The 15314-nt window shown below is 48.2% G+C and overlaps 1 protein-coding gene across 1 annotated transcript in view; it reads left to right on the top strand.

Annotated features, from left to right (window-relative positions):
• FAIM2 (Fas apoptotic inhibitory molecule 2) overlaps positions 1–15314 on the top strand; it is a 45648-nt gene that overhangs the window by 28466 nt on the left and 1868 nt on the right. The window contains exon 12 of the mRNA XM_047868554.1: positions 1990–2616. Coding sequence (XP_047724510.1) covers positions 1990–2139 — 150 coding nt within the window. The 3' untranslated portion in view covers positions 2140–2616. The remainder of the gene's footprint in view (positions 1–1989; positions 2617–15314) is intronic.

The following is a 15314-nucleotide window of genomic DNA, read 5'->3' as shown; positions in this document are numbered from 1 at the left end:
ATAGCTCACGTCCATTAAGTTCGTACCACGTGTCAGGCACCGTGCCAGCCACTTGGTGTGCATTATCTTATTCTCACAGCCTCAGGAGGCAAGCACACTCAACTCCCTTTTACAGACCTGGGCTCAGGGAGGCTGCCTTGCCCAGGGTCCCAGAGCTAGTGAGGAGCAGAGTTGAGGCTGCAGTCCAGGTCGGGCAGACTTCCAAGCCCGTGCTCATAATCACCCCCCCTCCCCACCTTTGAGGGGGTCATGCCTTGATGTCCCCCCATGCTGGAGCTGTTCCGTATTGGAGCCTCTGGCCCTTGAGCTCTAGTCCCTTTCTCTCTGTCCCTTTGACTCACTGCTTCTGCCGCACCGAATTCCTCACTTTTCATACCATGGCCCGCGCCTCCCCATGCCTTCTCTATGTAGCAAACTCCTACTCATCCTTTGAGGCCCAGGCAAAATGTCACCTCTCCTGTGCTACCTTCCTCCTGCTCAAGCAGCCCTCATAATGGAATTTACCAAGGTTTCTTTTTTTTTTTTTTTTAATGTTTATGAATTTAGTTTGAGAGAGAGAGAGTAAGGGGGGGGGGCAGAGAGAGAGACAGAGAGAGAGCATCTCTGTACTGACAGCACAGAGACGGATGCAGGGCTCGATCCCACAAGCCATGAGATTATGACCTGTGCTGAAATCAAGAGTCTGGCGCTCAACTGACTGAGCCACCCCAGGTGCCCTCTGAGTTTTACTGCAATCGTCTGGAAGTGTTCCCCACTAAGCGGTGAGCCCAGAAGGCAGACATGGTGTTGTCTCTGCCAGCAAATCGCTTGCACCAACTCTTGCCCTACACGTATTTATTGCCTAATGAACGTTCCAGAGGACCCAAGGAACACAGGTCTTCCACACACGAGTTAACGGAAGAGCCGGGCACAGCCCGGTTAACAAGAATGTGAATGCATTTTAAGAATCCCAATCCCAGGTCGACCAGTGGCTCATAACCTTTGGGTCGCTAGTGGAACTTTTTGGCTTCATTCTCCCAGAAAACTACACCATGCCTGGGAAGTGTCATATGCCATTTCTAGCGGCTGTTCTGCTTCCTATTCTTGGACCCCAGAGAATAGCTAAGTGGGAGGAGTAGGAATCAGTGTCGACAGTAGGAAGGTCTGGTAAGGGGGCAGCAGGGTGGCAGAGAGGAGCTGCCTCTAAGGGAATAACTGTTCCTGGTCCATGAGGCCAAGAAGGTGCCCTGGGGAGAAAGTGTTTCCTGGCAGGAGACACATTAACCCCTGGTGCTGCCCATGAACAGTGGAACAGAATGGCTAAGCGTGGGGGCCCTGGTGCCGGCCTGCTCAGGTTCAAATCCTCGCTTTGCTACTTCCCAGCTGTGTAACCTCAGGCGAGAACTTAATATCTTTGGGCCTCGATTTCCTCTGGGAATAATCCCTACTCGAGGAACGTTATTAGGACTAAATGGGCTAATTTCTGCAAAACACAGAAGAAGTACCTGTTTTCTCCTCACTGTTACATGAAGCATTCCCTCATCTTCTAAGGGCAGGGCTCTGAAGCAATGGTGAGAGGACTAGGCCTCAGCTTGAAGGTCCCCTCCTCCAGGAAGCCTTCCCAAGCTCACTGTCAAACTCACATGGGTCGGGTTCCTTATTACCGGCCACCCCCCTGTGGCACTTCGCATTTCTCTTTGGTTACACTCATACTAATAACTAGTTCCCCTCTAGACTCTAAGCTCTATGAGGTCGGGGATCTTGTCTGTCTTGTTCTTTACTATTTCCCCGTGCTTGGCACATAGTAGGTGCTTGGGAAACAGGTGTTAATTAGAGATGGAAGGTGTTGGGAAAGTTCCAGATTCGGGCTGCTCCAGGAGGGTCACTGAGTGGCCAAACCGTACATGATGGTAACAAAATCAGAGAGGGCCTGGGTGGGGACACTGGGCCCCCTTGGTCAGTGTCAGAGTGATGGACTTTCTGACTTCTTTCTTTTCCCCCTTCCCGCAGTTCCTGGCATTTGACACCCAGTTGCTGATGGGTAACCGACGCCACTCACTGAGCCCTGAGGAGTATATTTTTGGAGCCCTCAACATTTACCTAGACATCATCTACATCTTCACCTTCTTCCTGCAGCTTTTTGGCACCAACCGGGAATGAGGAGCCCTTCCTTCCTTCCTTCCTTCCTTCCTTCCTTCAAAGAATGTCCCCCTTGCTGGTCCTCTGACCCTCCCTGTGCTCCTGCAAGCCCAGATATAAAACTAGCTGCCAGCCCATCCTGTGGCCTCCCCTCAGCCCGACACTCACACCCTCACCCTCTGCAGCTTGTACCCAACCACCAGGGGCCCTGTGGAACTGAGGTCACACCATCCCCTGTGCTGCCCCTTCCCCCCAGTTACATCTCCCAAAGTGGACAGTCAAGGCTGGAGGCTCCCCTGGGTTTGAGGACCCACAGAACGAGTGGGAGGAGCCCGACAGGATTCCAGATGTGGGAAAGGGACACCAGGAAGCCTGACTGAGGCCTGCACCCCACCAGAGTTCCTCCTAAGACTGCCACAGCTGTGTGACCTTGGGGCACACTGTCCTGTGTCCAATCCACTCCTCCCTTCTTTGCTTCCAGATCAGGCACTGACCCTTGTAAGGAAGGGGGTGGGAGGACAGCTGGGCAACGAGGCGAGGCTGCTCTGCAGGGTGGGGGGATGTGGGGGGACCAAATGGTTGTCCCAGACTGCCAGTCCTCTCTGAGCTTTGGGACTAGCAGCTTGTTCTCGGCACTTGAGCCCTGGGGCCAAGGGCAATGGGAGAGGGACAGGATACCAGCGCCATCTGCACTTGCCTTGGTTTAGCTTCCTGGGCCATGATGGAGCACTGTTGGGGCAGGAGGTGGGGACAGGGGGCTCTGCTCCTAAGTGGGGACTTACCTGTCCTGGGGCTGTAAGGGAGGTGGGAGTCAGCAGCCTGCCGAGAGGCGTGGGCTCTGTAGTAGCACCCATTCACCCAGACCTTCATCTCCCTGGGGGTGTTTGAGGTTGGCAGGACTGAGACCCATATTCCCACATCCTCTTCTCTTGATCCCCTGGGCTGCCCCCGACCCCACGCCTGAGGCTGAGTGGAGTGCTTGGGCCCTAGAGGATTGGATGTTCCTGGAGAGGGAGGGTTATTCTAGCTGCTGAACAAGTCCCCGTGGGAGGGAATCCTGCCCTGCCCCACGGCCTTTGTGCCCTTCTTATTCCCTAAACTCTCCCCCATCTGCTGCCAGGCCTCCTGAGGCCTCAGTTGGCAGTGCCCCCATGTCCCTCCCCCTGGCTTCTCCGGCCATTCAGCCCAGAGTCCTAAGCCCCCTCCATTCCTTATCTCCTTATCTCTCCAATCTGGAAGCTGTTCAGCTGATGCTAACAGCCAGGGCCAATCCCTCCAGCTGGTCCCATGTGATGAAGTCGGGTCTCCTTATCAGCCTCCAGGCGGCTGCGATCTCCAGCAGGGTGTGCGTCAGCCACCCGGCCCCCTGCAGGCCCTGCTGGGGAGGGGACCAGGGGGCCACACCTGGGGGAAGTGTGTAGCCGGCACCCAGCAGCCGACTCTGGGCCAGTGGAAAGTTACTGGGTGGAGTCAGGGAGGCTCAGATACCTGCACCTTCCCTTGGCCTCTCCCTCCAGGGCTCGCCTCTCTCCCCTGTGCTGGGGGCTCTGTTTGCTCCTGGAGGGAGTGACTAGGTATGTTACCTGTCTGTTTTGACTCTTCCCTCTCCGCCCTTCCTGTTGCCAGCTTCCAAAACACACTGCAGAAGCATTTGAAATTTTGTTCCACCTTGGGTATTTGAGGACAGAGGGAACCAAGAACAGATGGTGGTGTTGGTGGATGAGACAAAGGCAACTGGGAGCATGGCTGGGATGCCTACTCTGTGCTGGTCTAAGTCAGTCCTTGAAAACAATCCTATAAAGGGAGTAGCCTGCATATACCGACTGCAGAGGGAAAAGCTGAGGCGATTGCGGGGACTGGTAACGAGTCCAAGGTCATACAGCTGACAGACAAGGTTGGGGCTGGAATGAGACTGGGCAGTCAGGCCCTGACAGCTCTGGAGATTTGTTGGCCTCAGTGCCGCCCCTGGCCTCCCCCTCCCCAACTACCACCATCAAATTTTGTACTCTGTAGTTGCCACCTTCTGGGCACAAGATGGGAAACCGGAATCTGATTTCTGATGCACGGCCTCACTGCCGATGGCTCATGGTATTAAGTTGTGATTAGTTTCGTATCAGCAAGATGGAAGACCATGGCCAGAGAGGTGCCAGAACACTTACTTGCACTGACTTCCTTATGCAGTTGCTACCTTTCTTCACTTCCTCTCCTGAGCTCTGGTCCTAGCTCCAGAGACATCACTCCCCCACTCTTTGGCTGCTATTCTCAGCCTGGGCCTTGGTCATGTTTCCCAGAATCCTCCTGTCCAAGTCCTCCTCTTCCTGGGACAGTTTTTGCAGAAATAGGATTGAGAAGCTTATCCAAGGCTGGGCTCCAAAAGCTTGGGGGAGGAGGTAAGCCCTCAGCAACAAACAACATGACTGGGCAACTTGGCATTCTCAAAGCAGCGTGTGCTGTCCAGTCTCCCGCTCTGGGTCCTGGGAGGGATCCGGGACACAGTGAGCTGGCAGCAGAGTCAGGGCTCGGTGCCCTCGTCCCCGCTGCATCAAGGCCAGAAAGAGCCCCAAGAACACCTGGATGGGCCTTGGAAGGAGGAAGGGGGTGGGGGAAGGTGTTACAGGAATGTGGGATTAGGAGAAACCTGAGCTGACCAGGTGCCACAAGCTGCAGAGAGGAGAGACCGCTGGCCCCATACATTTTTGGCAAGGGTGGGGCTGGGCCCAGGAAGGGTTAGTTGGATTTTACAGAGCTGGAGGCAGCCAGGAATCTGACCATCTGTGATGAAGTCGGAGGAAGACAGATCAAGAGATCTCCTGGGATTGTAGCTGGGCGCCTGGGAGGCACAGGGAATTCCCCGGACTCCTGCCCCAATTCCCAGGTGCATGTGTGGCTCCTGTGTTGCCCGTGGAAGCCCAGGAATCTCAGGGGAGTCAAGATCCAACAGATACCCGTATGTTAAAAGCCTCTGCCTCTTGCTCCCTCAGCCTCCTGGGGACAAGTCCAGGAGCTATCAGCTCGCCCGGTGGGGGGGGGGGGGGGGGGGGCTGGATTTCACACAAGCCCTTTGCTGCCCCTCGGTGGCCGCCTGAGGAAAAGCAGGGTCTGGTTCTGCAGGGAAGAAGCATAAGGGCTGTGTGTGGCCTGTTTCAGGCAGGATTTGGTTTTCACTCTCGGCTCTTCTCAGACCTCTCTCCTCTTCGGCCTCCGACTGATCCCTTTAGTCCAAGCATCGTCACATCTCTGGGACACTGTTCACCTGTCTGCTGGACACCACCCTGCACCACCCGGCAGCCAGAGCTTTCTCCCAAGTGACTGAGGGCAGACATACCGCCAGACACAGTCCTTTTGGCCTCAGCTCCTCCAAGTTTCCCAGGGTCCGCGCCTGTTCCCTTCCCTGGCCTCACCTTCCTGGTCCGTGACTGACAGGAGATAAGAATAAAATTATGACACCTGAACCATTTCCTCGGCCTGCCTTTTGCTTGTCGCCTCAGATGGCCGGGGAGTCTGTGTGTGAGGTTTAACTCAGATTCAATGTGAAAAGTTCACACCAGAGCTGTTTCTCCCAGCATAGCTAAGTGTGAATTAAATCTCCACATTTATCTTGATGTGGAAAAAGAAACACTGATCTTCCTGTCCGTATATACCCTTTGCAGAGGCTCTTGGGATCCCTGGACCTGTCACAGCCCTACCAAAGGTGCCTCCAGATAGGGAACCTTCCAGGGAAGCCTTTGTGCGTCGTTCTGTTAGAAGATGCTTCCTTATTTTGACCCAAAATCTGTTCCTCTAGAAGGAGGGCCTATGTTGTAGCTGGAAGGATCTCCAGGAGCAGTAGCTTTAAGAGTCACCCCTCCTGTGGAGCCTTTCTCAGTCCTTCCCCCAGGTACCCTCACTCACCGCTCCTAGGAGCCCCCCTGCCCTGTACCACCCTGGTTACATTTTAGTCGCTCTTTCTATCTCCTTCTGTGACACTTGAGCTCCTTGAAGGCATGAACTGTGTCTTGTTCACCCTTGAATCCACAGGACTTACGGCCAATAGTCTCAATAATGCCTTTTGGATGAACGGAGGGATGAATGAATCTGCGCCAACCCGTTGGTTTTACTGAGGAGGAAACTAAGGAGCAGAAGGTGCAGTGATTTGTCCAAGTTTATACACGAGTTAGTGACTGCGAGTGGGACCAGAAGGCACGTGGGGTGGAGATTACACTGCCGAGTTCCTTCAGGGAACTTGGGGCCGAGGGTGCCGTGTGGGAGGGGGACACACCACACTGAAGCAGTGGGAGACAGTCTCCTCCTCTGTGACAAGGTTTTGGTATAAATTCAGCTCTAGCAGGGAAACGAGCAGGGCAACATTGAGGGGACCCTGAAGAGAGAATGAACAACACGTATTAAGCACTCGCTGTGTACTAAGCACTTCCATAGACAACAAAGATAGGAGAGGGAGAAAACGGTGTTGCAGAACAGAAGACGTAGACGACAGCTCCTGACTACTCAGCTGATGGTCCCAAGTAAACGCTCTTTACAGCATCCCTGGCAGGGAAGCAGGTGCTGAGATGTGGAACAGTGAGGGGAGTGAGGTTCTGAGTCAGGGTCTAGAGCGTATGAAAGGCTGAGCCTTGCAGACTGGTGGAAAGGGAGGGAGGGCCGGCTACATAGGCGGGGTCGGCAACACGGGGCTCCCTCAGCTCTTCCAGCTTCCAGCCAGCCCTTCAGCCCCACTGGGTCTGTCTTCGGCCCACTCATTCTTCTTCCTTCGTTTCCTAGGGCTGGAGTAACAGATGACCACAAACTGGTCGCTGAAAACAACAGAAGTGAGTTATCCTCACACAGTTGTGGAGGCTAGAAGCCTGAAATCAAGGGATCAGTAGGGTTGGTTCCTTTTGGAGGCTCTGGGGGAGAACACATTGCATGCCTCTCTTCTAGCTTCGGGCGACTCCTAGCAATCATTTCCTTGGCTTGTGGCTGCCCTCCCATCTCCACCTTTGTCTTCACATGACCTTTGCTCCTGTGTCTCTGCATCTTGAATCTCCCTCTCCTTTCTCTTATAAAGCTACCTGTCCTGGATTTAGGGCTCAGCCTACATTCAGGATGATGATCTCTTCTCAAGGTCTTGAATTACGGCTACAAAGACCCTATTTCTGAAAAAGGTCACTTTCCCAGATACCGGGGTATTAGAACTTGAACATCTCTGCTTGGATATCACTATACAATCCACTATACCATCCGCTCCCTTCTGGCAGCTACTGTCTCAAGCGGTGGCCTTCAAGCACATCCGTCACCCACAACCCCTGGGGATGGTCCTCGCACCAAGGCTCTTCATTCACATTCCCAGGCTCCTAAGTTAGGCTGGAGAAATGACAGAGCTGAGCTGACCTGGTCCGCTTCACATATGTCATCTGCTCTCACTCAAGCCTGGCTACTCCCAGCAAACTTATGTTTGCCCTCTTGCTGATTACACACACACACACACACACACACACACACACACACCCCTACACACAGACACTCATACACACAAAGATCCTTTCTGCCCAGCCTACTAACCCCAAACCTTCTCCAAGATCTCTGGTTTCTTTTCTGGGAAAACTTTGCCAAAAGAAGTGAGCCTTATCCTGTCCCTCCAGAGCTCTACGCCTCTTTATTAGCTCCTTTTTCTCCATGCTAAGGAGGCTAGATGCTCTAGCCAAGAGACCCGGCTGGTCCAGTCTTCCAGCCATGCCCATCAAGTGGCAGCCATGTGAGGGAAGAAGCCATTTTGGAAGTAGATCCCCTAACTTTGGCTATTTCAGCCCCTAGCCATTTGAGTTTTTCAAGCTGAGGCCCAAGACATCACGGAGCATAGACAAACCATGCCCTGTATGCCTCATCCCAATTCCTAATCCACATAAACCACGAGCATAATAGTTAATGCCACTAAGTTCCAAGTAGTTTGCTCTGCAGCAACATAGTTTGGTTGCTGGAAGGGAGACGCTGCCATAGGAAAACTTAAAACATCTGCCATTTCTTGGGCATTCCAGGTAATAGGAGACACCGGCCAGACCTCAATGAGTCTGTTAGGGAAGGCTAGACGGGCTTCAAGGAGAAGGAGACTGCAGGTGAAAGTTCAAGGGAAAGTTGAGAAAAATGTACTTGGAAGCTGGAGGAACAAAGACCCTTGTGTCATGGTAGAAACTTCGGCAAGACTTTAGCTGCACTAACTTGAAAAATAGAAAAATACCTGACGAACTGATGTCGCTAGCTAGAAAGATTTCCAGGCGGAACGTTGAAAGCGTCAACTGTCTTATTTTGGCTTCGTATCATAAGAAACAGATAGTGAGAGGAAAGCTAAAGAAGAAATTGTTCCGTTTTTGAGCAGAATTTGGAGGAGGTATAAAAAGGCCATGACAGTCTTTCGAGCTAGCTAAGAATTCTCAATATAATAAAGGGCCCCATGGCAAAGATCAAACCCAGGACACTGTCAGGAAAACCCAGTCTCCTGGAGAAGACGAGGCCAGAAGTATGATTGTAAGGTCCTCTTAAACCCTCAGAGGGGCACCTCGGTGGCTCCGTGGGTCAAGCATTTGAGTCTCGATTTCAGCTCAGGTCACCGTTTCACGGCCAAGGGATCGAGCCCCGCCTTGGGCTCTGCACTGGGCATGGAGCCTGCTTGAGATCCTCTCTCCCTATCTCTCTGCCCCCACCCCCTGCTCACATATACACTCCCTCTCTTGAAATAAATACATTTAATTTTTTAAAAAAGCCCTCAGAAAGATCTAAAACGGTGCCTCCATGGAATCTTTCAAACAGACAGAAGTACTCCTAGAGTCTTCAAGGCATTTGTCGCACAGCCGCTCTGCTTCTAAAGATCTTGAAGAGACTCCCTCGGCAGCCTCACTGGGGGCCCAAGACAGGGGGGGCCTTGTCTCAGAGAGACTTATGAGTGAGAGTTGTCTGATGAAGTGAACTCCAGTGAGATTCATAGCAAAAAGACAGAATATATAAGACTTGTATTGGTTGAAGCACCACCAGCTCAGCCTGCAAAGGAGAGAAATAATACAAAGTGAAAAGCGGCCTTTGGACTCTTGGACTTCTAAGGGCAGGAAGCAGGCTGAGAAAACTACTCAGCTGTAATATGGGCTATTTCCTATAGAAAAGAAAGTGACTCCAAAGGCAAAACCAGAAGGCCAGAGGGTAGAGTTAAGAGCCACAGGTGATCATTGCCAGGGAGCAATACTGGGCCCTAGTCAAGGAACTGGTAACAGGTAGCCAGCTGGAGTTCACAATTGCTATAACCAATGTCTGCGGTGGACCTCACCTTTCTCCCTTTTGAGCCAGAGCCTCTATTGTAGTTGTCCTACGCCTGTCCAGCTCCTGTACATTGTGTGTGTGTGTAGGTGGGTGGGGGTAAATAACTTGTCTTTAGTTCAGATTAAGAACACCCTTACCTAAGGAACCAAATGTGAGGAGCTTCACATGCGCATAGACTTGATTTAGATGTGATTCTGGACCTCAAACCTAAGCCTGATGTTGTAGTGGGAAGAAACTTTTGGGGGCCTCGGGAGGGACATGAGGCCAGAGGGTAGAACAGAGCAGTTTAAAACAATGCCCACCGTTCTTTGACCAATGGAATGTGATGGAAGTGCTCTTGTGTGAGTTCCGTGAGTTCCCTGGCCAGCAGCTGTGGCAGAAGCCCTGGTTGAGCCCAACGGGACCTCCTTGGTTCAGAAGCTCTTCACTGGACCAGTCCCTATGGCACTGGGATGGAATGGGCTGAGTGACTGGACCCGGATCATATATTCATCCCTGAGCTGCACTCACTGATGGGGATAGGGAATATGAGGGATATTTCCCCAAAAGATAATCAGAGTGTGGCTCCCAGAGAATGTTGAATGCCAATCGGCCAAAAACAGCACATGTCTACCACCTTAAGACAGAGAGTCTGTCCTCAGGGAACTCAGCGTAGTGGTATGGAGGTGACAGGAAAGTGACTGTAAAGTGGTAGGTGCCACGCTAGCATAGTTAGATGAAGAGTTAGAAAAGTCTTCTTGGAGAACTTTGAGCTGGATCTTAAAGGATGAGACCATTTTATTCAAGCAGGCAAGAGAAAAGAGGGCCTTTCAGACAAAGGATACAGCTTGAACAAGGGCCTGGTGTGTGTGTGTGTGTGTGTGTGTGTGTGTGTGTGTTTGAAGGGCCCAATAACTGACATTGTGTGCCTCTTCTAGCATGATGTATTATCAAGGACGCATTCTACTTACGTAATTTCTACCAAAAAACTCAAAGCCTGAATCTGATACACGAGGAAACGCTAGACAAAACCAAATCAAGGGATATTCCACAAACTAACTAGCTTGTATTCCTTACAAATGTTCTGCAATGAACCAGTGATAAAGAGCACACTTAACATGATGAGCCCTGAGTAATATATAGAATTGCTGAATCACTATACCATATACCTGGTACTGGTATAACACTGTTAACTATACTGGAATTAAAATGTTTAATTTAATACAAAAGAGATCTAAAATTTTTTAAAATGTTCTGAAATGTAGGCTTTCGGTGTTATCTCCAAAAGAGACTATAGCTCCATTGAAGCTCAGTGGGTAATACATAAAACATTAATTTGCTTAATATTGATCAAATATACAGATGCACACATATATTTTATGTATGCTTACGAAGAAGAAAAAAATCTAGGTGGATATACATTAAAATGTTCATTGTGGTCATCTCCAGGTGATGAATAAGACTTTGGGTCTTTTCTGGTGGCTTATCTAGATTTACCCATTTTTCTGTATTGAAAAATTACATAACTCAGATAATAAAATATACTATAGGGGTGCCTAGGTGGCTAAGTCGGTTATGTGTCGGACTTCGGCTCAAGTCATGATCTCACAGTTTGTGAGTTCAAGCCCTGCTTTGAGTAAGCACGAGCCCAATTGCTCTCTCTCCCTCTTTCCCCTTTATGGGATTCTCTCTCTCTCTCCCTCTCTCTCTGTCCCTCATTCACTTGCACCCTCTCTCTCAAAAAAAAAACAACATTTATACTATAAAGAAAAATTCAAAGAATAAATAGACAACAAAGAGGGAAGAATGATAGGAAAGAAGGAAAGGAGGAAGGGAAGGCAGATGGAAAGGAAATTGGCAGTGTGACAGTGACAAAGTATCACCTACTTGGTGCATGAAGTATCCTTTCCCGGGTCTTACTTTGTTCGTCCTCTTGGTACAACTGTACATTGTTGAGAACCTATTCCTTCTTTATAAACCAAGCATTCATTCAGTTAGGTGGCATTTATTTAGCTGCCAGCACCGTGCAGTTGGGGACGCAAAGACAGGACATGGTCACTTCCTTCAGTAAGTTCCGAGTAACTGAAAAAAATTGCAATGTTGTATGATAAAGGCAGTAACAGACTCACGTAGGTAGAGGGAGGAAAATACTCTTCCTGAAGAAGAGCGTGTGGTGCTGTCCCACAAAAGAGGACACACATGAGCTGGGTCTCAGAAAAGTAGGAATTGCCGGGGTACGGGGGGTAGATGCCAGGCATAGGGAACAGCATGTGCAAGGACATGGAGCTCCCACCCAGCCTATTCAGGGACTATTAGTGGTTCAGTGTGGCTGGAGTAGAGATGTTAGAATGGGGAGGGGAGTGGGCGGAGGAGATGAAGCTGGAGAAACAGGCCAGTGTTTAGAGGACCTTGTGGATCATCTTTGCCACTCAAGGCCGCTCCGTGGGCCAGCAGCCTTGGCATTACTTGGGAGCCTGTCAGAAGTCCAGACCCCAGACCTCCTGAATCAGGATCTGCATTTTAACAAGAGGTTCAGGTGAGTCATGTGCATATTCATGTTTCAGAAGCCCTTTGGACTTCATCCTGTAGATACCAGGGAGCCTGACAGATCTGTCTTCCCTTCATGTCCTTAGTAAGGGAAAGGGTGGGGTTCTTCATCTTCTCTTCTAGGTTTCTTCACCAGCTCCTCTGCCTCCGCTAACCCCAGAACATTCCAGGCCTCCACCCCACTGTTCCCTTCACAGACCTTGCCTCAGCCACATTATCCTCAACACGCCTTACAAAATTCTTGAATGTAGGGAATCCCTTGGGTTTGAAAGATGTAAATGGAAAGGGTAGGATTCTATGATTCTATGGAAGGATACTTTGCATAGTAGGGTGACCTTATGAAACTCATTATGCCCAGGCAGTGGTACATGCCGAAAATGTAAGTAGGTTCAAATAACATTTAGAAAAATTTACAGACGCTGAGTCCGTAGTGAATTCAGAAGGGGAACTGAGGATGCTTGGAGACATCATTCCTAACCTTTTCTTCGTAATAAGCTGTGTTGGGGGGGGGGGGGTTCTTTTCTGACTATAAAATTAATATGTGTGCATTATTGAAAGCATGGGAAATACATTAGAAGAAGAAAATAAAATGGCAGTCAGAGGGAAAAACAAACTGGGAGAGAGATGGAAATCAAGGGCATGAATGTGTGCGCAGACACACAGACACAGACACACACACACACACACACACACACACTTCTCTTCCACCCACTCCCTGGCTCCTTTTGATCTGGTTGTCAATAATTGTGAATTAATCAATATTCAATGTTTACCTTATTAAGACTACAAACCCTGTCGACGCTGAACTACGTAGTATACGGTTTCCTTTCTTGCACAATGTTTTGCTTTTCTGGAGGTTAATCAGTTATTGTGGCTAATTGTCCATTTGCTTAATTTCCTATGTCCTTATTAATAACTTATCTTTACTACTTACGTGGGTAAATATCCTCTCAATATGTCCAAATATATTAAATGTTCTATCAGTTTTATCTTGTTGACACCTTATTATCTTTCCAAATCTTCTGACTTCTCTAACCTGCACTGGTTGCTCCAAATATCTGTTGTTCAGCTGTTATACAGGAATCCTCGGGCCTCCCCATTCTGGGGAGTACCCTTCACCACTCTCCTCTATTAGAAACATGCATTCTAGACTCCATGGATTTCTCGGTTCTTACCTCATTTTGGTGGAAAACCTTTCCCAACGGCTTCCTCAGGAAGAGTTGATGGGAAAACATGTTTTTGGCTTCTCACATGTCTGGAAGTGTCTTCATTTTGTGTTCACACTTAATTAATCATTTGGCTGTGTATCAAATGAAAGATTGGAAATAAATTTCCTTCAGAATTTTCAAAACATTGTTTCATTGCCTTCTAGCTGCCAGTGTGGCTGTTGAGAAATCCACTATTATGATTCTTGAACCCTTCCATGAAATCTTCCTAAGAACATGTAGGGTTTCCTCTTTTTCCTCAATGTTCTCAAAATTTACCAAGTTGTATCATGATGGGGAACTGTCTTTATCCATTATACTTCACACCTGATCAGCCCTTCAGCTCTGGGAAATTTTCTTGAATTAGTTCTTTGATAGTTCTTTTATTTATTTTTTTTTTAATTTTTTTTTTCAACGTTTATTTATTTTTGGGACAGAGAGAGACAGAGCATGAACGGGGGAGGGGCAGAGAGAAAGGGAGACACAGAATCAGAAACAGGCTCCAGGCTCTGAGCCATCAGCCCAGAGCCCGACGCGGGGCTCGAACTCACGGACCGCGAGATCGTGACCTGGCTGAAGTCGGACGCTTAACCGACTGCGCCACCCAGGCGCCCCACGATGTACCATTTTAGATTCTCACCAGCAATGTCTGAGGGTTCTAACTTCTCCACATTCTCATCAATATTTGTTATTATTATCTTTTTCATTTAATTTTTTTAATTTTTTAATGTTTATTTATTTTCGAGAGAGAGAGAAAACGAGAGAGCGGGGGAAGAACAGAGAGAGAGAGAGGCAGATGGAATCCAAAGCAGGCTCCAGGCTCTAAGCTGTCAGCACAGAGCCCTACACGGGGTTCAAACTCAAAGACTATGAGATCATGACCTGAGCTGAAGTCAGATGCTTAACTGACTGAGCCACCCAGGCACCCCTGTCTTTTTCATTTTAAACATTCTAGTTGGTGTATGCTTAGGAGTTTTTGTTGTTTGTTTGTTTTGTTTGTTGTTTTTTATATTTATTTATTTTATTTTTAAAGATATATTTTTTTTTATTTTTAAGTAATCTCTACACCAAACTTGGGGCTCAAACTGACAACCCCAAGATCAAGAGTTGCATGTTCTACCTACTGAGCCAGTCAGGTACTTTTGTTTGTTGTTTTTTAAAAGGAATCTGCCAAACTATTTTGGCCATGCCATTTGTCATTCTCAACAACAATATATGAGAATCCAAAATTTCTCTGCATTCAAGCATTTGAAGATGTCAGTATGTTTTTTTAATTCTCATTGTTCTAATACGTGTGTATGAATATCTCATCGTGGTCTTAGTTTGCATTTCCCTAGTGGCTAGTAATGTTTAACATCTTTTCATGTGTTTATCTGCCACTGGTATATCCTCTTCAGTGAAATGTTTCCAGATCTTTTACATATTTTCTAGTTAGATTGTTTGGGTTTTTTTTACCATAGGATTCTAAGAGTTCTTTACATATATTTTTTTTAATGTTTATTTATATTTGAGAGAGAGAGGATGGGCAGGGGACGAGTAGAGAGAGAAGGAGACAGAGGATCTGAAGCAGGCTCCTCGCTGTCAGTGCAGAGCCTGATGAGGGGCTCAAATCCACCAACTATGAGATCATGACCTTAGCCGATTGGATGCTTAACGGATTGAGCCACACAGGGACCCACAGAGTTGTTTACATATTTCCGATACAAATCTTTTGTTAGGTGTGTAGTTTACTAGTGTCTTTTCTCTATTTTTAGCTCGTCTTTTTACCCTCTTAACCAGCTTTTTCACAAAGTAAAAGTGATTAAGTCCAATTAGCTTTGATTAAGTCCAATTCATTGATTTTCTTCTTTTATAGCTCATGCATTTGGTGTCATATATAAGAATTCTTCATCAAGCCCTTGGTCCTAAAGACACTCTCCTATATTTTCTTCAGAAAATTGTATAGTTCTACACATTACATTTAAGTCTATTATCCTTATTAATTTTTGTATACGGTGTTTAGGTTGGAATCCTTTTTTTCTTTTGTTTTTTTGCCTATTGATACCTAATTGTTCGAGCATCATTTATTGAAAGGAATAATTCTTCTGTTTTTGAGACACATCTACTCACCATGTATCAGAAGTATTTTTGCCATCAATTCCTGAAATTTTAGGGGACTCCATAGCATTAATTGTGGTTCTTCCT

The sequence above is a fragment of the Prionailurus viverrinus genome, chromosome B4 (assembly GCF_022837055.1).
Source record: "Prionailurus viverrinus isolate Anna chromosome B4, UM_Priviv_1.0, whole genome shotgun sequence".
Lineage (NCBI taxonomy): Eukaryota > Metazoa > Chordata > Mammalia > Carnivora > Felidae > Prionailurus > Prionailurus viverrinus.
The sequence above is the reverse complement of the archived record's forward strand: the minus strand, read 5'-3'. Positions and strand labels throughout refer to the sequence as shown.